This window comes from Eumetopias jubatus, unplaced genomic scaffold, assembly GCF_037043125.1.
Source record: "Eumetopias jubatus isolate StellerSeaLion01/CBP00866 unplaced genomic scaffold, mEumJub1_p1.0 scaffold_3, whole genome shotgun sequence".
NCBI lineage: Eukaryota > Metazoa > Chordata > Mammalia > Carnivora > Otariidae > Eumetopias > Eumetopias jubatus.
This window is the reverse complement of record NW_028274809.1, coordinates 183,510,139-183,532,803: the sequence shown is the minus strand read 5'-3', so window position 1 is coordinate 183,532,803 and position 22,665 is coordinate 183,510,139. Positions and strand designations below refer to the sequence as shown.

At 35.9% G+C, this 22,665-nt stretch overlaps 1 protein-coding gene across 2 annotated transcripts in view; it reads right to left on the bottom strand.

Annotated features, from left to right (window-relative positions):
* PCCA (propionyl-CoA carboxylase subunit alpha) overlaps window positions 1-22,665 on the bottom strand; it is a 393,065-nt gene that overhangs the window by 199,204 nt on the left and 171,196 nt on the right. For both annotated transcript variants that reach the window (XM_088021889.1, XM_028112036.2), the window contains exons 13-15: window positions 6,353-6,496; window positions 4,911-4,985; window positions 421-489 (exon numbers count right to left, since the gene is read on the bottom strand). In XM_088021889.1, coding sequence (XP_087878015.1) covers window positions 421-489; window positions 4,911-4,985; window positions 6,353-6,496 — 288 coding nt within the window. The remainder of the gene's footprint in view (window positions 1-420; window positions 490-4,910; window positions 4,986-6,352; window positions 6,497-22,665) is intronic.

Here is a 22,665-nt window from a genome sequence, read left to right as displayed (position 1 = left end):
AAAACATGACTTATCACCCCAATTCTTTGATATGGCCTGCCATTCATACTTCTATCTCAGGCAATTTTCAGGAATGACCAAATAACAATTTAATGCATCTTCACTGTATGTGCTGCAATGGAGCCACTGGGTAGGTAACTTTGTTACTGTTGGGAAAGGGGATCATCATTCCATTCACCGGGGAAGAGCCATTGACTGACTTGATTGGGGAGTGTTACAAAGTAACATGGTATTGAAATTTCTCAGGAGGAAGAAAATCTGCTCTGCTTTCACTTTTCCATCAGTGCACAATTACTTGTTTAATTATAAAATTACAACACATGATTCAGAGAAAAGCTCCATTTCAGATTTTCTTAATTAAATACTTCCACTGTCTCTTCAGAAGAAGAACGAACAAAGCTATTAAGAAATCGAACTAACTTTTGAAATCATTGGATCGTAATAAATGCTAATATCACTTCCTGGTTGGATGCCGCTGTCAACCCGGACCTGGGAGAAAAAAAGAAACGAAAGTAACTTCATATTGTGCGGTTATTTTTCTCACAACAATTTTAATTTCTAAGGAGCATGTGGATAATTTAATCTCAAGTAACTTTTCAGCTTCCGGAAAACAGAAAAACGATCTAAACTATATAGAGACCAAATTATCTTCATCTGTTAGTGTGTAGTATAATGTATTTTTTGTTCTTTCATTAAACAAAGGAACTAAGAAACCTCAAAAAAATAACAATACTATGACTTTATACATCACTATCCTGGGATGCATTTGTAGCTAGTTGATGGTGTCTTCCAACTGAAGCACGGCATGAATGATGCCCCTTCTAGGCACACTCCCCACTGTACCCTTCTGAGAGCTCCAGGGAGGACCCCAGTCAAGCCAGGCAGCAGGATTAGGAGTTCTGCTCATCAGCTCTACAGGAACACTGGTCCTGCGGCTTTCATGTCTGTAACACTTTCCTTTTTTGCCTTACCCTCTCAACTGTACAACATTTTTTCTCTGTTACTGTTAGTCCCCCAAGACTTTAATGTTTACACAGCTTTTCTCATAGCTTTGCTTTGTAAGGACACAGCCCCAATTAGAGTTCTGATTTTGCGATTTTCATGGGGGCAAAAAATAGCACAAGTTCAAAATATTCTTTTGAAGAGTCTGATTGCTGTTAAACAGCCAACAAGTTAGTTAGTACATCGCTGATTCTTGTTTTCCTCTCCCAGTTTGATACCAGCAGTAAGGCACAGAGGTTAGCCATGTAAAACTTTTAAAATGAGCAGTTGCTGAAGACGAAATATTTATTAAATTATTGTGCCTAAGTTTTGGAATCTGAAGTATTTAAAAGCTAATCAAAATACTTAAGACTGTCAAGCATGTCCTAGGGGTCTTGAAGATAGAGGAATTTAATCGAAGCTGCTAGAACAGCAGGACTTTGATGCCCAACATTGTAAAGGGGTGGGAAGAGAAGAGTGGAAGCTCACGTAGCTCTTCACCTGTGGGAAGAAGCCTTCCTAATAAACAGCAGCTCATCTGTCTGCAGCAAGGCAGAAAAAGGTCAACACAGCGGCTGTTAGGCCTTTAATATTTTAATTTAGGCAATTATCAAGGGACCACATGTAGAACCTCTTGTCTAGGATATCCACATGAGGGTATGATGATGGCTTTATTATACGGTGACATCAAAAGATAAAGCATAGTTTCATTCTCTTAAAAAAAAAAAAATCACACTAACACTATTCTCTTTGTAAGGCTTCAGGAGATAACACTGTAACATACCCAGAGTGCTTTTATTTCTGTATTTGCAAACACAAAAGTATGGATATTTGTATTTACATTCACATTCATGTATGAAAATCGATTTTAAATGAAAGTCACTCAGCACACTTAAACATATCTTGGCTTTCTATTTTCTGGAAACATACTTTAGTTCTATGAAACTGAAATTCACAGTGTTTATAAAAACTAGAAAAGAATTAATGGGACAGCTGTGAAAGCAATAAAATCATAATCTACTCTCTCCCCACATTTAAACAGACCCCAAACGGCAGCTGGCAACCAACTTAGAGAAAAGAGCCTTTTGAACTTCCATTTTCTTCATTTTAGTAGCAAAAAGTTAAAAGAGTTCGTTTTACCTCCATGTATTGTTATTTAAAACCAGAGCATGCTTGCTAAAGCTGTGTTTCAAATTGAGACTGGTACAAATTCTAAAATGTTTGACTTTAAGTATATCCTATTTGCTACATAAATTGCTACAAGGCTAGTGTGGAACTCTGCTGTTCAACACACTGGTCAAATAACAGACAATAAAGATTATTTATTACTTTCTTCTACAGTTCATAATTTAAAGTCTTAGTTACCTTGAACAACATCATCCTAAAAGTTAAGTTACCCAGGGCTCTTGGATATAACCATGTCATCTACTAAAATTATGATCACAGAAGATATGTCATTTTAATTTAAAAATACATAGGGGAAAATCAAGAGGTATTATATGTAATCAACACACATCGCTAATCAAACACATTTCATTAGCCAATCAACATTTCCAATTTAAAACTGTAACAAAGCATGAAGACTCTGACTTATAATTTCCTACTTACATAGCTTTTTTCAAATAATCATCAGCTTTTATTTCTAACAATGAATTAAAAGTCAAACTAAGTCACCATTCCTCTATGGAAACAAAGGCTACACAAAAAAATATATTTAGCTTTGGCACAAAAAGTTTTAAGAATAAAGTCAAATGGAAATGTAACCAAATTTCTGAGCAGAACAAAACTGCAGTCTGAAAATAACAAATTTATAAAATGTGGTGATCAAAGATTTTTCTTAAATCTTCATCAATGCCATAGAAGTAAATTTTAGGCTTAAAGAACCATGTGAAAAGTACAGCCTGTAAATTAACTCTGAAGTATGTATTCTTTTTTTTTTTTAAGATTTTATTTATTTCACAGAGAGAGAGAGACAGCCATACAGGGAACACAAGCAAGGGGAGTGGGAGAGGGAGAAGCAGGCTTCCCGCAGAGCAGAGAGCCCAATGCGGGGCTCAATCCCAGGACCCTGGGATCACGACCTGAGCTGAAGGCAGATGCTTAACGACTGAGCCACCCAGGCGCCCATGAAGTAGGGTATTCTTGTGACAAAAAAGGTACAGCCAAAAAGAGTTTCCCAAGTTAAAACTGACTGATCTCGTTAAAGCGACAAGGAGGAAAAACCACACCACCACCACCACCACCCAGGCACCTGTGTATGAGGGTCTCAAGCCATTGCTCAGAAACCTCTGGCATAATTTAAATGTCTTTCTTCTGTATCAACGGTGGACCGTGTGAAACTATCAGCCGTCTCCCACCCTTCATGCTCGATTCACCTCTCTCCCTCAGTCCAACTCCCAGCCCGCAATGTCTACCTGACAAGTGACAGCCCAATCTGATTAAATGCTTCCAAGGGAGGGGACTTGTGGGCCTCCATGACAGGCCAAAAGTGATCACCATGGAGATACATAATTACAGCTGTCAACGCATCTACTGTCCTGCTGACATCAATTTGATTGCTCCCAGCAATAATGATAGACAAAGCTTGGTGTGCACTCTCCCGCACCCAATCACTTTATCTATTCCTTGGTCCATTTAGCTGACATGCAACATTCACACAAGCAAATAACAGCAGTAAGCAGAACATTTAAGGCATTTTAATTGTTTTTTCTTTCTATGGATGGCTCACAACTGCAAATGTTATTACATAAAACTCCTGCTGCAGCATTAATTGAAGAAAGATTTGGTGGGACAAAGACTGTAGGGGGTATAGTTTGTCCATTATCACTTGTACTTTCAACAGGTCTCACGTTTGAAAATTGCAAATTGCAAAAACTTGCGAGGGCAAAATGTTTGACATCCTGTTAGCTATTACAACATGGTGAAAACTTCTAACAACTAGAGTAATCATTATGAATTCTTATTTAATACTTTTCTGTTTGATTAAAAAAATGTTTAGATATGTCCCTATGATACTTGTTTTCTCATCTGCTATTTAATGTCACATAATGCCTGTTAAATCTTTACAATTTTTGTTCTGCCTTCAGGCTTTGAACACAGCATGGAGTCTCCCAGCCTAGAAAGGGTCAAGTCTCTTCAGAACGCATATGGGCAAAAACAATTTAAAAAGTGAAATAAATCACATATCCAATAACATCTTCGAATTCAGAATCCTTCCTGTAATCTTTCACCATCTTCATGCCAGTAATCAAACTGAATAATCATATTCACAGATGGTACAGCCCTGTCATCCACTAGTTAACATAATGTCATATATATATGCACTTATTACCTTGATTAAGAAAAAGGGTATGTCCTTGTTCTTTTTATGCAGCAAAAACTATTTAAAGAACAGCTATTAAATATAGAAGACTTAGGAATTAGGTGGACAGTGATCACTTTTCTTTAACTGGTAGAAATATGTACTTCTTAAAGTCCATGACACTTAATAGAATGAGGCGTACTTTGTTTTACTTAATCCACTTCTATTAAGGGGCTGATTTTGTGCTTGAATTTTTGACATCTGACTATACAGGGAATCTGGGTTAGATTTAGTGAAAAGATTAAAGTGTAATACAGGAAAGCCATTTCCCATTCTTAGGATTCTGTGATCTTTCTCAGTACAATTTTCAAAAGAATTGGGAACATTGTAAACTATCATTTATTTACAAGTCAGATGTCTCTGGACTTCCCCTGTGAAGTGAATTCTGACCTTCTTATGTATCACAAAGTACAAAATATTTTTTTAAAAACAACAAAAAACTGCCATTCCCCAGGAATTTCACTTGTCCTTCAATTTACACCCTTTAGTGTTGACATGCTTTAACATAAAAGTATGACATAAATCAAGGTTTTAACCCCTCACTTGGTATTACAGCTTAATGACTTACACCAGGTAGATGTATTGGTTCTTGGTACTGAGACAATCTCCCAATGGACGGTAAACCAAAAGACTTGTAGGGGTCCTGAAAGTTCAAAGGAAAGGAAGCACAGTCTTTGAAATATAAATCAGCAAAGTAAGGTTAAATATTTATACAATGAAGAAGCATTTATAGATCTATTTTCAATATACAGTATTTACCAAATCACAGATTTCAGAATATTATTGTCTTATACTCACTCTATAGACTACTTAGACAAGTATTTAAAAATCAAACAGAACTGTAAGCAGAATTTAGCCTGACCTTAGTCATACTTTATTGAAATTGGTAAAATTCCAACATTTTATAAATCTTCTTAGAATGGTTTGGGCAAAAATAAAATAACCTAGGCGATACATCAAAACATCCTCAAGTTCAGAACAACAACTGTAGTACGCTAAAGATATTTGTTTTCTTACTCTCAATACAGTTCACATACGGTAAAATTGGAGAATTTTAGTTCTTCAAATAAAGACCTGAAAGAAACTTTGCATGTGCTATTAGATATGTGCTCCATTTGTAAATATCTTAGATCATCAGAATAAATATTAAGTAAGTTCAGTGTCCTAACAATACCACTTAAAATATAATAAAAGCAGGAATAACCAGGCCAAGTATATTCTTCTCAAGAACTTTAAAAAACATTTCAAAACAACTTCCAGTATTCTTAGACACAGATACTATTAATTTACTTTTCGTTTTGATAAACTTCGAATTCTAAAAGTGAAACATAGTACAAATGTTTCCTTGAATTATTTTAATCATTTGAAAAAAGCATTTTCAGATACTGACTGCTTTATTATCTAATTAATACAGTTATAAAATAGTATAAAAGTATTGGACTGACAGTTTAGGAGTAAAATCCATAATTAAAATTATGAATCAAAGTTTTGCAATTTAAATTTTAACTGCTACTTTCAATGTAAGCATAAGGGATAAAATTATTAGAAAATAAACTTGCAAAAATTTTAAGTAAATACTGAATTAACAACTCATGTGTACCCAGGGTGGGCTCTAAAAAACAAACAAAAACACAGAAATAATTGTTTCTGTTTACTTCAAATGTGATTTGGAAAACAAGCAAACAAAACAAAAACCATGGTCCGTTCAAGCATACTGGAGATTTAACAAAAGCAAGAGTATTTAACGAATGCTTTGTTGGCCCTTAAACTGATGGTAGCTATTTTTCCCATCCAGGAAAAACACATAGAACTTAATCAAACTCAATCTTTTAAAACTATTTTGAATTATGTCAAAACTGTCTACCCTTTGTTTCGATTGGATTCTGTATTACATAAGCACATACTCAACACCAATTATGAAACCCTAACTTTACCTTCTGTTTATCTCTACCTGGTCCCATGACTTTGGGACACAACCGTCACCCTTCCTCTCAACATCATTCATTTTACCTCAGCATAAACCCGACATTCAACTGCCCAGCCGTTGATGGGAATATCAGCTTGTCTGTGCCTGAGAGGGTAACCCTTGGCAACACGGATCATTTCTTGGACTAGGTCCAGGCCGGTAATGCATTCTGTGACGGGATGCTCAACCTGCAAGGCCAATATGAGCCCATCAATAGGTGTGGGAAAAGGTAAATAAACAGAAATAAGCAAAACAAGTTCAATAACTTATGGGTAAAATGAGGTTAATTATATTTAACGTTCAATCACTTTAAAAAACTAAGAGAATAAAATTAAACACAATCTCATACAAGGCATGATTTAAAAAAAATACCTAAAAAGTATTTGTAAACTATCTGTATTACTTGTTTCCATTTTTAATTAATGTCATCTGGCAATGTTTAACACTTTCAATTTTGAAACTACTTCCTATCTGAAAATTACATATTTAGCTGCAATCCTCCATATGGCTGATAATCAACCTATTCTGCTACACTTAGCATGGCATCCACAGAGGCAGCTTATGATTTTCCAAAGCACTAGGCTAGCGTAGTCTCACCCAGTCTCATGCTTTCACTAACCTGTCCTGACAAGCAACCAGATTAGCGTACTCTTACATCAATGCAGTTTAGCAGAAAGGAGCAGATGGATCCTGCAGGTTGTTCTCCCTTCAGACTTACACAGGGAGTGCTTAGCATGCACAATAGCAAAACTGAGCCAGTGAAATCACTCTGCTTTCTCAGCAAATTGCTGATAACTACTTTGGATGATGCTGTCATGGGGATCCCTAGCCTTCCATACTCACACATGGGATACACATGTACAAAAACATGCACCGACATATAGGGATACTAACAGGGATACACATCATTATGAATTTGTTTGACTGCTTACAAGTTCCTAAACTTAACAAAGCTAAAATAAAGCCACTTACAGCACTGATAAAGAGTAGATGATCTGTCCTTCACTGAAATCCCTGAATTAAGTTCTAGAAATTTAAATAAAAGTTCGGCCACATCTGCTGTTTTAATACCAATTTCTTATCTCATAAAAATTAAGCATGTTCTAAATGCACTTCATAATAGTTTCTTTATCATGACATGTCTAATTTTATACACTCTGACACAGGGAAAGGTCAATGAACAAAAGAATTGTCTTCCCATCTTCAACTACACTAATTGAAGGACAGGACTTAGTCATTATAATAATCTTGAAGCTTATCAGAAGCAGACAATGCCATGGTCTTAAAAAAAAAAAGCTTTGTAAAAATAAACAGATGGCATCCATAATTAGCTCTGTGTGTGTTATGAGTTTGTTTACAGTTTCAACAACATTTTAAGACATTTTGACATAATTTTAATGACAAAATCATCGCTAAAATAAGCATCTACCCTTTGTAAAATAAATGTGACACTAAATAAAGATCTTATTAGATAGTTCAAAAAATAAATTTTTGAAAGATACGGTTTTTGAGAAACAAGATTCTATATGACAAATATAACAAGAAAGGAACAAGTGTAAATGCCCATCTCTTATTGCTAGAAACAAATTTTATGTGAGAAACCATCTTACCACTCTATTCAAAGTGAGCCTACTGTGTGCCAAGGGCTTTAAATCAATACTATTCACACACCTCGTTAGGTGAAAAAACAGTTTTAAAAATGATTTAACTCTATTCTATGATTAACTCCTTCTATGTCTAGTGCCCAGAAAAGTACGCACTATATACTAGGCAAATAAATAAATAATGAATGAATAAATGAGCAGCAAATCCAGAGCCACATCTAGAGTAAATGGGAGAGGCAGGGTTGGAATTCAGGTCACTCCAGAGATGGTACGACATTCCTATTTTCTTCGTGGAAAAATGTATATAAAAACATGTAGTAAATTGGGGTGCCTGGCTGGCTCAGTCAGTGAAGCATGCAATCTTTGATCTCAGGGTCATGAGTTCAAGCCCCACATTGGTGTAGACATTACTAAATAATAATAATGAACAACTTTTTAAAAAATGTAGTAAACATAAACTGCTACATAATTATGAGCTGTTGTCTTTTATAAACCACAGTATTATGAAAGTTTAAAGATAGGGGCAGCACTTGGGTGAGTCAGTTGATTAAGCGACTGCCTTCAGCCCAGGTCATGATCCTGGAGTCCCAGGATGCAGCCACACCACTGGGCTCCCCACCCCTCGTGCTCTCTCTCTCAAATAAATAAATCTTTAAAAAAATGAAAGTTTAAAGATAGAAATTCATTATAAGGCTCTGTTTTACCTTAGAAGATGTCTCTGTAACTGTGTAAGAAAAAAGTACATTAGACCCATTATTGAATGGAATCCAAAAATGGACCTCTTTACTGCAACTTAGAATTATAGAACAGAAACAGCACATTTTACAATCCAAATTAGTGAGCTGCAAGCATTTCAAAATAAAATAATTAAGTAGATAACTAAAATAATAACTAGCTGCTAAAGGCAAAATGATTACTTGCAGAATTTAAAAAATGTATCCACTAAGGTTCAGATATTGTTAAAGAAATCTTCCTAAACACATTTTAATAGAATTAAAATGAAGTTATTCAACTGGATGGTATGAAACATTTCCTTTAGACCCTGCATTATTATTACCAGGAATCTTGTAAGCGTAACATTGTTTAAATAACCATGTATAGCCCCATTTCTGAGAATTTGGAAATAGGTCCCCTCTGCAAGTCAAACTCAGTACTTAAAGAGATGAAAACAGAGATATGCAAAGAGACAAAACAGCTCCCAGGCCAAAATATAATTCAACAGAAGTTTTAAAAAATATCTTTAAAAGGAGAAAAAAAAAAAAAAGGAGAAAGGAAGGGAGGGAGGGAGGATCAATGGAAAGTGAAGGTAACCACCTGGAATGAAAGGTAATACAAAGAAGGAGGGTCAAAGTTTGCTGGTAGGCTGACGAGTTCATCTTGTTCCACCTAAAGGAAAAATCTACACAAGTCTAATGCCAATAAATGTATATTCTGAGGGCTGTTATATGAAAGGAAAAAAAAAACAAACAAGGTTTCTGTGTCATTTCTATTTGGGAAACATTGACTTCAACTACATTAAACATGTGCTTTTAAGAAAGACTCCTAAGACTCATTAATCTGCCACAATGCTTTGGGATTCTCAAGAGGAGGGTATCTTACGGTGCTTATTTAACCCACACCCCTCCTCCTTTTATACGATATCCTTCTGGGAGAATTCCACGGAACACACTTTTAGAAACAATGTCTTAAACATTCAAAATACAAAACTGAATTCCCTTATTGTGACTAGCCTCACCAAATTTTTGCAGACCTGGCTTCATACATAATATTTTTTTACCCAACAGAAATGGGTGCTAGTTCCAAGAAGCATATGAATAAGGGATACACTAAATAGTATGAGTCTCCATTTGAAGATCAATATGTTGACATTCTGATAGATAAATCTTATGATTTAGTCAACAAAGGCCTAACCCCCACCCCCAGCCACACACAAAAAAATCACATGGGAGGGAGGGAGGGATGGAGGGAGGGAGGGAGGAAAAGGAAAAGAAAAAACCCAAAACAAGTCAAAATTTCTGAATTCTCAAAGACAAATTTCTGATTGGGATCAGTGAGACAGTGTGCACTCTGCAGGGTCTATTAGTAGCTGATAAATCTGTCTATGTTGGCAATGCCTCTATCTTTCCATGAATGTTTTGTTCAAATAGGTACAAACAACTACAATCATATGTCATATTATGGAACATAATCACACACAATCATGCTACAGTGAGTATATATAGTTCTACATGCCTATATTAGATGGTCACAAACATCCAACTTTCTATTAACCCATTTGCTATTTTAATTTAGTTTTGTCTTCTCGATCACCATCAAGCTGTCACTAATGTCAGTGTTTGTGTTTAGACCTTTGGCCACTGTTTTCAAATATATTTGTTGCTTTAAATGTATTTGCCCCCAAAAATAAATAACTGAGCTTATCAAATGCAACAGTGAGGTAAATTTGGTTTTGCCTCACCTCTGAGTTCTTAATGTATCAAACTTCAATAGTGATGAACTTAGAAAAACAAATCTTTCTGGCACTGTGTCTGCCATTGCCACCGTAATCTTTAGCCTTACTCCTCACTAAATACAAACTAGGAAGTATCTAAAACTAGTGGGTGAAAGTATAATGATATTTTCAGTCTCAAATTATCTCCCTATACGATACCTTATTGACAACAGAGGGAAAAGTAGTAACTGTACAGTAAAGAAATGCAAGGGACACCACCTTAACCAAGCCAACCGCAGCAGTAATGGGATAAACAGCACGTTTCTCGGGTGCAGTGCTCAGACTTGCCAATGAGCAGAGCCTCGGTATAATCATGAGAAAACAGACAAATGCACAATCAGAGATGTTCTATAAAGTAAGGGGCCTGTGCTCATGAAAAAATGTAAAGACCACAGTTGACCCCAAAATAAATAAATAAATAAAAGACTAAGGAACTGTTCTAGATAGAGAGCGGTATGACAAGTAAATGTAATATAGGCTCCCAAACCAGAAAATGTGTTTCTTTTATTGTAAAAGACTTTAAGGGAACAACTGGTGAAATCTGCATACGACCTCTAGACTGGCTGATAGATAATGAGCAAATGTTAATATCCTGATTTTGACAATGGTACTGTGGTGATGTAAAAGAATTTTCTTGTTTTTAGGAAACACAAACATATTTAGGAGTAAAGGGACACCAGGCCGGCAATTTACTCTGAAATGTTTCAGATAAAGACGACACACAGAGAAAACAGATACAGCGAATGTAAACGTGAGGGAAGGGTGTTCAGAACATCTCTGTGACATTTAGCAATTTTTCTCCACATCTGAAATAATCTCACATAAAAGTTAACAGAAATTAAAGCTACATCACTAGTTTGTTTTTATACATAATAAAATATTACTGAAATAAAGATAACTGATTTGATCAACATTTTCTCTTCAAAATCCACTGTTAAATAAAAATAATCAACAGCAGATAATTTGTTCAATAGCTTTTCTCTGACTTAAATTTGTAAATATTTTGTGTTTATTTCCCCTAACAAGTCCTAAGATTTTAAAGAACAGGTAACTAGGTGACAGGCAAGTTTTCCTCCTGGGAAGCAAGATTCAGGCAAACTCTAATTAGACACTTACGTTAGCTTCCAATGAAAACACTGAGGGAAGTTGCAAAGGGAAAAAAGTCATGAAAAGTGCAGAGAGAAGTCAGATGGAACAAGTATGTGTAAAGTTGGCCATTAACAGAGAAGGAGAGTGAATGAGAAGCATTGGAAGTTCCTTATATGGAGGAATATTTGGCTCTGTCAGCTCGTGAATGGTGGCCCAACTACCTAGTCAAAGCAGAAGCTGTCCCCAAAGCTAGAAGACCCAACAAACATGCTGTAACTAACATCCAAATGGCACTGAAATTTATAAAATCCCTCAAATGCATGAACTTGTTCCTCAATATTCCACTGTCACTTTATAAGGAAGGCATAATGAGATACAAACATGAGGTATATAGTGAGTGAATATTAAGAATATCTAATATTCAAATAATGTTATTTTAAATTAATATAATTTTAGGTAACATCTTTATTAAATACATCAAGTCTAAACTGACAAATATTACAAGGCTTGGTTTGGGAAGGCTACCTTTGGTAAGCAGAACTTGTCTGACTCAACTCAACCGAGCAGTTTAGGTGTGATTACCTGTTGAAGATAATTGTCCTGTTATATAAAGCTGAGTTTCATAATGGTATTTGGCATAACAGGTCTCTAGTTAGTTTATTGTTATTCCAGCCTGAAAGGATAACTGATGCCATTATTTTTGGTTCTGCTCTTTCAGTTCAGAGAACCGCTTTGTCCAGAACAGAATCTAACATATATCTATTAAAATTCTGAAGTTCTACCTCCTGAGAATACAGGATTTCAAAATAAAGATGTAAAGTTATTAGATTTTGATCCACAGGACTCAAAGATAAAAAGCACATTGGGAAATGGGCCCCAACATACCATTCCTGTAAACTCACCTTGAAAATAGTGGCTGTTTAAGGGTGGCAGTGAAAACTGAACAGATTCTATGATAGAGCTTCCCTATTGACCCCAACACAAATAATCAGATGAAGAAAGGATAAGGAAACTGTTATGGGCTGAATTGTGTCCTCACCCCCCACCCCACTCCCCGCCCCCAATTCCCATGTTTAAGCCCTAACCCCTAGTACCTCAGAATATAACTGTATTTGGAGATAAGGGTCTTTAAAGAGGCAATTAAGTTAAAATGAGGTCATTAGGATGGGCCCTAATCCAACATGACTAATATCCTTAAAAGAAGAGATTAGGACACAGACAAAACACACACACACACACACACACACACACACACACACACACACACACACACACACACGAGACAGACCATGTGAAAAACACAGGGGGATGATGGCCATCTGCAGGCCAAAGAGAGGGGCCTCCAGAGGAAATCAACCCTGCAAACGTCTTCATTTTAGACTCCTAGTCTCCAGAACTGTGAGAAAATACAATTTCTGTTGGTTAAGCCACCCTGTCTGTAGTATGTTGATATGGCAGCTCTAGGAAACTAATACAGGAACAAAGGTGAAAAATTAAAATCTAGGTAAGAGTATGGAACTCAAAGACCCAAAATAGTTTACAACATGCTTTAACACAAAAACCTAACTGAAACTATCTGACAAGTTTACCTATTCACATCTGTGTAATAAAAACTTCTTCAACTTTCTAATAAGACTCAATAAATATTAAGGGAAAGTATAATATACCCCACTTTGTATTCTCACTTTCCTAGGATACTGGCTTCAAATATTCCAGAACATCCTGGTTCTGGCTTACTTAAGCCAGTTTGATAATCCTGGCCTCTATGACTTAAAAAATAATCAAAAAGGTCAACTTCAGCCCAAATCTAAAATGTCCCTCTGATGCAGTTTTACGAATCAGTCACAAATCCATTTCTCTGTAATTTCTCCTAATTCCACCAATTATTCTTTCAGTCAATGCTCCAACTCCGAAAAAGACCAAACTCTTTTAGTATGGATGGTCCTGAATATTTTTAAAATCCAAAACTGCTCTGAAAATAGAACATGATTATTTGTTCAGTTATAGCCAACTCTTAGGTGCAATAATTTTTGATTTTTAAATAAGCGAAATAGCAAAGGGTAAGAATCAATTTAGAGTTTCTAAAAATCCTTCTGGAATATAAAGATTTCACATGGTGCAGGATTATCTGATGGGAGGTGGGGGCGTCTGGTCTCCATAGAATTTCAACAATTCCATTGCACTTTTTCTTCCATCCCATCACAAAAGTAGATTCCTTCTTCACTGTGGCAATCATATATAAGCAACTGACTAAGGTCTAACAAAAGTGGGAAATTCAGCGCTCTGTTCTTAAGGATATGGAACAGCCAGTTGACGACTCCTGGGCTATTAACTACTATAAGATGTTATTCCTTTCTACTTAAGAGTGTTCCAACTCTTATAATCTTTGTAGATTACATAAAGGCTGTTTTTCCAAAGCACTAAAATCTAATCATAACTTACATTTGGAAATAAGCAATTATACATACACACACACGAATTTGGAAAGGTATATTCAGGGTCCTAACATTAATCTTAGCACAAGGGCCTAAGCAGAAACAGCTTATGAATTTAACACTTTTACCAATCAGTTTCATTTTAAGATTTCCATCTCCATTTTTCTCTTAAACTCTTACACAAACACCCTTATGATAAAAAGATGTCTTTCAAAGTGGTTTATTACAAGTACATTTGTTCATTTATAACAATTTTGCAGTTAACTGACAAAAGAATAATAAAAGAAAGTTATTAATTTGTAGCTCAGTTTGCCATCTGAAAAAAACTTGACTACTAGCAAGCTTTACTAATAATGACAACAGTAACAGTAAACATGTTAACCAGTATTTAACAAACATAGCATGTGGAATATCTACTGGTGAGAGTCTCACAGTCAGGAAGAAGAATGAGTGCTTAGTCTAAACCAGGCATTTTCCTGAGCATTTTAAATGAATTAACTCAGTTAATGCTCACAATCCTATAATGCACTTGCTATAGTTACTGTCACTTTATAGATGAGGACAGTGAGGCATAGCGAAGTTAATTAAGGAACCTCCCTATAGTCATACAACTAGGAAGGAGTAGAGCTAGGATTTACTTGCACTAAGTCAAAATAATGGATGGTTGCAATTAATGAAAACAGTGACTAAAGGAGTTCCCCGTTAGTCAGCTCTGGTTGTTCTGAACCACTTTAGGGTCTAGAACCTCACTAAAGTTCTCCCTAGAAAAGCATGTGCCCAATTTCAGAGGGTCCACAGACTCCCCCAAAGCTCATTAATGAGATCCAGATAACCCTGGTTAAATATTTCTGCTTTGGGAAGATGGCAAAACCAGTATGATTCACCACCTCTCCACTCCAAATCTCACGGTCTCTATTCCCCCCGAGTCAGTGAGTATCACGGGATATTGCAGAGACATCTGCGGGAAAGTGAGAGGCAACAGCAAGTACTGGGCTCTGGGCTCTTGTCTCTCATAGGCTGGGGGAAACCCAGAGGTCAGCTTCAGAGATCTCCAGGGAAAGATGTGAAAGAAGAGGTCAGGGAAACAGTTTGGCCTGCAGAGATCCATGCAGCCTGAAAACAAAGTCACTAAAGGCTCCAAAAGAATCCCTGGTCACTTTGCTAAGAAGTCCGAGTAGTCAATAAATATTAGCTAGATTCTGCCCTTGAAACCAAGAGAATGCTAAGAGATATATGTTCTTTCTGACCTCAGGAGTAGACATGGCTGTTATCTTCAACCACTCAAAGGACTGCTGCCACTTCCGAATATTACACCAAACAGCACTCAGTACCAAACCCAAAATCAAGCACAGTAAAACCACAGCAGGTGGCTTACCCACCAGAGACAGGGCAAGCATTTAGAATAATGACTACAGACACCAAGAGAAACAGAGCCGTTGAGGAACGGGGGGAAAAAAAATCTTAAAAGCAATAGGGCACTTAGAAACTTCAAGAGTAGCCACACATGCACATACCCCCATACAGAAGGAAACTTTCTGGGATAAAATAACACGATTTCCCAATTATGCAGTTTAGCTGATTACTTTAAGGAGACGACGATCGCCATTAGAACTCAAATTAGTAGCCTGGAAGAGCGACATAAACAGTTAACATCAAAAAACAGAACACAAATACAAAATGAGAGTAATCATGAGTGGGAAGACACAAGCTTCAGAGGGCTTATCCAGTACACCTAACTCACAATAAAAGGAGTTCCCAAAGGGGAAAATGAATAAATGAGAAAAGGAAAGGAAACAGTTAACAGAAAAAACTTTCTCTGAAATGAAGAAACACTTAAATCTCTACACTTCAAAGAACACCCAGCATAAAAGGCAGGATTCATGGACATAAACACACACCTAGCCATGTCCTCCTGGTGGAGACAAAAAAATCCCTGAGTTCCAATGATCAAGAGGAAAGTGGGCCACCTTTCAGACAGCAACACTATATTACATATAATGGAAGACAAATCAGAATGACCTCAGACTTAATACGAGAAGCCAGAAAACAGCAGAGTGTATTAACCACTGAAAGAACAGAAGAGAAACCCAAGAATCCTAGAATCGAAATACCATTCCCCTTCATGCTAAAGAAATATATCTGAGGATGTGGCATTTCTGAGCATAGAGCCTCCATAAATTCCAGCCGAGGCAACTTCAAGAAAAAATGCTCTAATGAAACCAGTGAATGAGGGCAGAAATCTCAAAGAAGGGAAAGACAGAGAACATACAGAAAGGAGAAACCTGTGCATGCACAAGCTAAAAGCAAGTCTGGAAACAGAAGAGATCAACTACAAGGGAAAACCAAACACAGCCTAGAGGTATGAGATAATCTCAGAGAATCTTCAGTGTTGCAAAGTTGGGGCAATCAGTTATATACTCTTTACAAGTATAAATGGAGAAAATGCCAGTCTAAACAGGAAGATGAACATAAATAAAATGTTACAGGACAAGAGAATTTCCAATCCACCAATGGGAAACAACAAGAATAATTAGCAATTTAATTCAAGCAACAAATAAAAAAGGGGAAAACAGAAAAAAGAAATACTGAAATACAAGTAAAGATGAAATAAAATCAAGTATTTAAAATTAGAAGGACTAAATTTTCATACTAAAAGAAAGAGTGTCAGATAGGGTTTCTTTATTTAAACTTTACAAGACACAAAACAAGTGATAAAGAAGGCTTTGAAAGAAAAAAGGCAAATAAAACAAAAAGAAGGTGATGCAACCTAATAGGAGTCAAGGTGGAATTTAAAATTAAAACCTTTGAACAAGAGACAAAGATACTATGTAAGGATAAATGGCATACAATTCATGTAGAACAGTCATAAACCTATACATATCAAATTATTTTATAGGTAAATATGCAAAGTAAACATTTAAAAGGCAATGAAAACTTGTATAATGAATACATATGTACAATGAAGTAACAGACGAAATTACATAATGTCTGAAATTTTTGTTAAAATATTCCAGCTAGAAGTGGCAAAAGCACGGAAAAGAAGGTATACATAAAACAATACTGCCAATGTAGGGACGCCTGGGTGGCTCAGTTGGTTAAGTGGCTGCTTCAGCCCAGGTCATGATCCCAGGGTCCTGGGATCAAGTCCCACATCGGGCTCCTTGCTCAGCAGGGAACCTGCTTCTCCCTCTCTCTCTCTGCTTGTGTTCTCTCTCTGTCAAATAAATAAAAAAATAAAATAAAATAAAATAAACAATACTGCCAATGTAAACATGAAGCTGGGTTACAGATCAGGGGACTCTCCCATACCACTCTTGCTACTCTTAGGACTTCTGTATGTTTGAAGATGGCCACGTGTCAAAGAGACAAAAAAAAAACTGACACAGAGGAAGAAAAAGGAAGAAAGGAAAGAGGGGAAAAAAGGAAAGAAATAAGAAAGAGGGAAAGAGCCAAAGAAATGCAAAGAGGTCTTGAATGCAAGAATATTTAGGGCAGTGAAAATACTCTTCATGATACCTAATGGTGGATGCAGGTCACTATACACTTGTCAAAACCCTCAGGATGTACAACACCAAGGGTGAACCCTAATGTAAACTACGGACTTTAGCTAATAACAATGTATCCACATGTGTATCAACATCTGTAACAATGTATTGACAATTATATCAACATTTACAATTTCATCAATTGTAACGAATGTACCATACTAAGACAACACTTTACTAACGGGGAACTGAGAGTGGATGGGTAAAGGGGTATACGGAAACGCTTTGACTTACTGCTCATTTTTCTATAAACCTAAAATTGCTTTGAAAAATAAAATCTATTTTTAAAGTTATGATGAAAAACTTAATGTATCTCTAAATCAAATAGATCTAATTAAAAAAGAAAGAAATCTAGAGGAATATGAATAAAGCAATCAATAACCTTCAAAAACCTTGATTTGTATTACCTCAAAAAATACTGAAAGTCTATCACAGAAGTGATTAGAACAATGTTTAAAGACCTACAACTGAGAAAGATACCAGTACAAATTGATTCACGTCTGAGGTTTTTTTTTTTTTAAGATTTTATTTATTCATTTGAGAGAGAGAGAATGAGAGATAGAGAGCATGAGAGGGAAGAGGGTCAGAGGGAGAAGCAGACTCCCTGCTGAGCAGGGAGCCCGATGTGGGACTCGATCCCAGGACTCCGGGATCATGACCTGAGCCGAAGGCAGTTGCTTAAACATCTGAGCCACCCAGGCACCCTCTCACATCTGAGTTTTAATATTTAAGGAATAATGCCTATTATTTACCTATATAATATTCCCACAGTTAGTTTCAAAAAATACATATAACTTTTAATACTCAAATCTGGTAAAGATGGCATTTAAAAAAGTAAAAATTAGAAATCATTATATTAGCACACAAATCCAGTAAAGTAACAAAAAGAAAATTATGTCTAATTAAAATTTATTCCAGGAATGTAAAGCAAAAGTATCAAAAGAGGCTATAATGTTAATAAACTAAAAGTTAAAGCTATTTTTCCTTATTAGTAATTGGTAGACCACTAGCAGTTTTGGCTACAACTAGAGACAAAGATAAGATCTTACAAATTTCTAGATGGAAAAAAAAAAAACTTTAAACAAATGCTCAAGAATCAAAATACATCTCACTATCAAAAGTCGAAACTAGTAAAATGCAGGGGAAAAAAGGCCTTCAAAATGCTAATGGAAAGTTATTTCCAATCCAGAATTCTATATTCAAAACTTTAGAAGAAAATTTAGGAGAAAGTCTTTGTGACCTTAGGTTAGACAGATTTCTTAGGTATGACACCAAAAGCATAATCCATAAATGGAAAAAAAAAAATTGGTAAATTGGGTTTTATCATTAAAAACTTTTGTGCTTCAAAGGACACCATTAAGAAAACAGACAAGCCACAGGTTGGGAGAAAATATCTACAAATCATGTATCTATATCAAGAATGTATAAAGAATTCTTAAAGCTCAATAAGAAGATAAACCAATTCAAAATTAGGTAGAGGATGGGATTAGACACTGAAACCAAAGGAAATACATGACTGACCAACAAGCACATGAAGAGAGATCTGATATCACAAAGCATTAGGGAAATGCAAATTAAAACCACAATGAGATAGCACTTCGTATCCACTAGAATGGCTACCATTAAAAGGCAAAAAAAAAAAAAAAAAAAAAAAAGACCCGATCAGGAGGATATAGAAATGTGGAGAAACTGGAACTCTCACACATTACTCATGGAAACATAAAACGATACACCAATTGGGAAAACAGTTTGACAGTTTCACAATTTACCACACAACCAACAATTCCACTCTAAGTATCTACCCAAGAGAAATGAAACAATTTGTCCAAGACCTACATGTATATCTTCACAGCAGCACTATTCCTAACAGTCAAAAAGCGGAAACAATTCAGATATTCACCAACTTGTAAGTAGATAAGATATATGATATCCACACAATGCAATTCTATTCAGCAATAAAAAAGAACGGACTACTGAAACACATTACGGCATAAGTAAACCTCAAAAACATTATGCTAAAAAATCAGACACAAACGACTACATATTGTTTGATTTCATATATACAGAATGTCCAGAAAAGGCCAATATAAAAACTATCAAAACAGAAAGCAAATTAACAGTTGCCTGGGAGTGGAGATGTAAAAAAGGAAAGGACTATTAATGTGCACAGGTATCTTTATGGGGTGATGCAAATGTTCTATTGTGCAATTCTGCTGTAGTGGCACAACTCTGTATATTTACTAAAATTCACTGACTTATTGTCTTCTTCCATCTGGGCCGCTAGAACAGAATAACATGGGATGGGTGGCTTATACAAACAGAAATTTATTTCTTGCAGTACTCAGGCTGGAAAGTCCAAGATCAAGGTGCCAGCCAATTCAATGTCTCGTGGGAGTCACTTCTACTTCATAGATGGCAGTCTTCTCACTCACTAATCACATAACAGAAGGGGTAAGGATGCTCTCTGGGCTAGCTTTTATGAGGTCACAAACTCTACTCGTGAGGGCTCCATCCTCATAACCTAATCACCTCCCCAAAGCCCCACCTCCAAACACCATCACCTTGGAAGTTATGTTTTAACATACGAGTTTGGGAGGGGTACAAGCACCCAGCCTACTGCGTTTGTGTACTTAAAACGGATGAATGTGGCGCCTGGGTGACTCAATCGGTTGAGCGTCTGACTCCTGGTTTCAGCTCAGGTCACGATCAAGCACCCCCCCCCCCCCACCGCCCCAAGTCAGGCTCTGTGCTCAGCAGGGAGTCTGCTTGAGATTCTCTGTCCCCTCTCCATCTGCCCCTCCTCCTGCTCACACGCTCTCACTAATCTTTAAAAAAAGAAAAAGAAAAAAGATTCAACCAAAGCTAGCCAAATAAATAAATAGACAGACAAACAAAATGGATGAATGTTGCGACTTGCAAATTATACCACGAGAAAAACTATTGGGTTTTTTCCCCAATAAGTTAATACAGAGTCATCTGCACTCATGTAAATTCTCATATAATGTAGATCCTGGGCACTTGTTCTCAGGAAGTAACCTAAGGACATATTCCAGGAAAAAAAGGGAATAAACCACAAAATGGTTTATGACAAAAATCTAGGAGAAAAAAGATCCAAAAAAGAGAAGCATAAAGAATCTTCAAGACAAAGCAGGGAAATCTCAGCTAAAAAGCCAAAATACAAATGGAGAAGGCAACCAGTATAGACTACAGAAGATTAAAAGAAACCAAATATTTCTACAAAAAGATAAACTGACAGAAAACTCAATGTGCCTGAATATATTCAAACATGAGACAAGTTTGTGGATAAATCAGTGACAGGCACACTGAAAACTAAGCAAAGATAATTTTTAGTGGGAGAGAAAAAATGGTGCAGGAAAGTGAAAGTAATCTTAGGTGACAACAAGACTGCTGTGAATAGCGTTCACACTGTGATCATAATAAAATCCCAAATACTGAGCTAACCCAAATCATGACAGAGTGGCAGGAGGAAGATGGGAAGGGGGCACTTGTGCAGTGGGTGCGGCAAGGTGGGAAGCTGATAGAAGAAAACGGAAAATTGAGAAAGACCTATATACATATATTGATTAAAAAGACAGAAAAAATATTAAAAGAATCAACTAAATTACTTAAAATTGGTCAGAGCCATCAATACTAGGCGCCCCTGTGAGAGGGAGGCAATAATTGTCCCTAAACAACGGCAGAGGACAAGCAAGACCTTCCCTCCTCCTCCTCCCTTCCCTCCCTAGCAGCCCAGGCTGTTCCCTGCCCAAAGCTAGAGTTCCCCACACGTTATCAGTTTAAAGAGCCTTCCCTCTTCCAAGTGATTTCTCATTTCTCCTTTTTCTGTTTTTTTTTTTTTCCTTTTTTGGTGGGTTTTGGTAGTTACTCAAGGGTTGCTATTGGAGCAAAAAGCCAGGAACATGCTATTTCAGCTGTTTTAAACCCCATGATTTTATATCCAGGTGAAAATTTATCAGTTATAAAGGTAAACTTATCACCCATCTAAGAACTCAGAAGATACAGTACCCATGGATACCTCTCAAAAATAAATTCTTGATTTTAAAAAGAAACAGAAGAACCACCTAACCATAAGATGAATCAAAATGAAGAACTGATTAATCACAAAGCTATGGTAGCTGCAGATGGTGACCATGAAAACAATTTTTAAAATACAAAATGGGAAGACACTAGAAGAGCCGTGCCTAAAAAAAGTCATGTTACAATAATACAAAACCAATAATAAAAATAGTAAAAATGAAGAGTTAGGGGGAAAGACAGCAGGATTAAATATAAATATGCCAATTTCCATTCATTTTGGTAAAAGGGAAACAATACATTCTCTCAAATTGGAGTATGAAGAAATATGATGATAAAAATATAAATGGTTTCAATAACCATTTTTTCTTATTATTAAGAACATCTTTTAAGGAATTAATATCTCTGGAAAATTAGAAACATTTATCTAATACTTCAGCAATTTCATCATTTTAATCTCTTTTTCTTTGGTTAAATATAAATGAAATAAGCTAATCCTAAAACATCAGATGGAAAAATAAGAGTAATGAGAAAGGAATAGTCCTGCTGGATACTGTGTTGTAATACAGAGATATAACATCTGAAATAATGTGGTACTAGCACATGATTAAACAGACAGGTTAAAAAAAAGAAAAACAGATCTGCATACATATGAGAATTCAGGATATAATTAAGGTGACTTCTAACTACTACAAAAAAGAATGATTATTCAATAATGTTTGTGACAATCAGGTAGCCATTTTTTAAGTAAAAAAAAAAATCAAATCAAATCCCAGATGGAATGGAAATTTCACCAGGAATGATGAAATAAGTACTAAAAGAAAACATGAAAGAAAAATGTTTAATTTATGAATGAGTAGGAAAAGCCTAAGTATGTTCCAACACCAGAAATGATAAGAGATTTAAAATTCAACTGTAAGATTTAAAAACAAAAAATTTCTAAATAGAAAAAAAGAACAATATACAAAGTCAAAAAGGCAACAGGTGAAGGAAAAATAAATCACATCTGGGTTTGGTTTTTTGGTGTTTTTTTTTTTTTAATCTACATTTATTTGATAATCTTACCAGGAAACGGTTTGTGGATGGGAGAAGAAACCAATCACTTACAGAACATCTTAACATTATTCCCCACACCTTATTTCCATATGGGGCAATGTA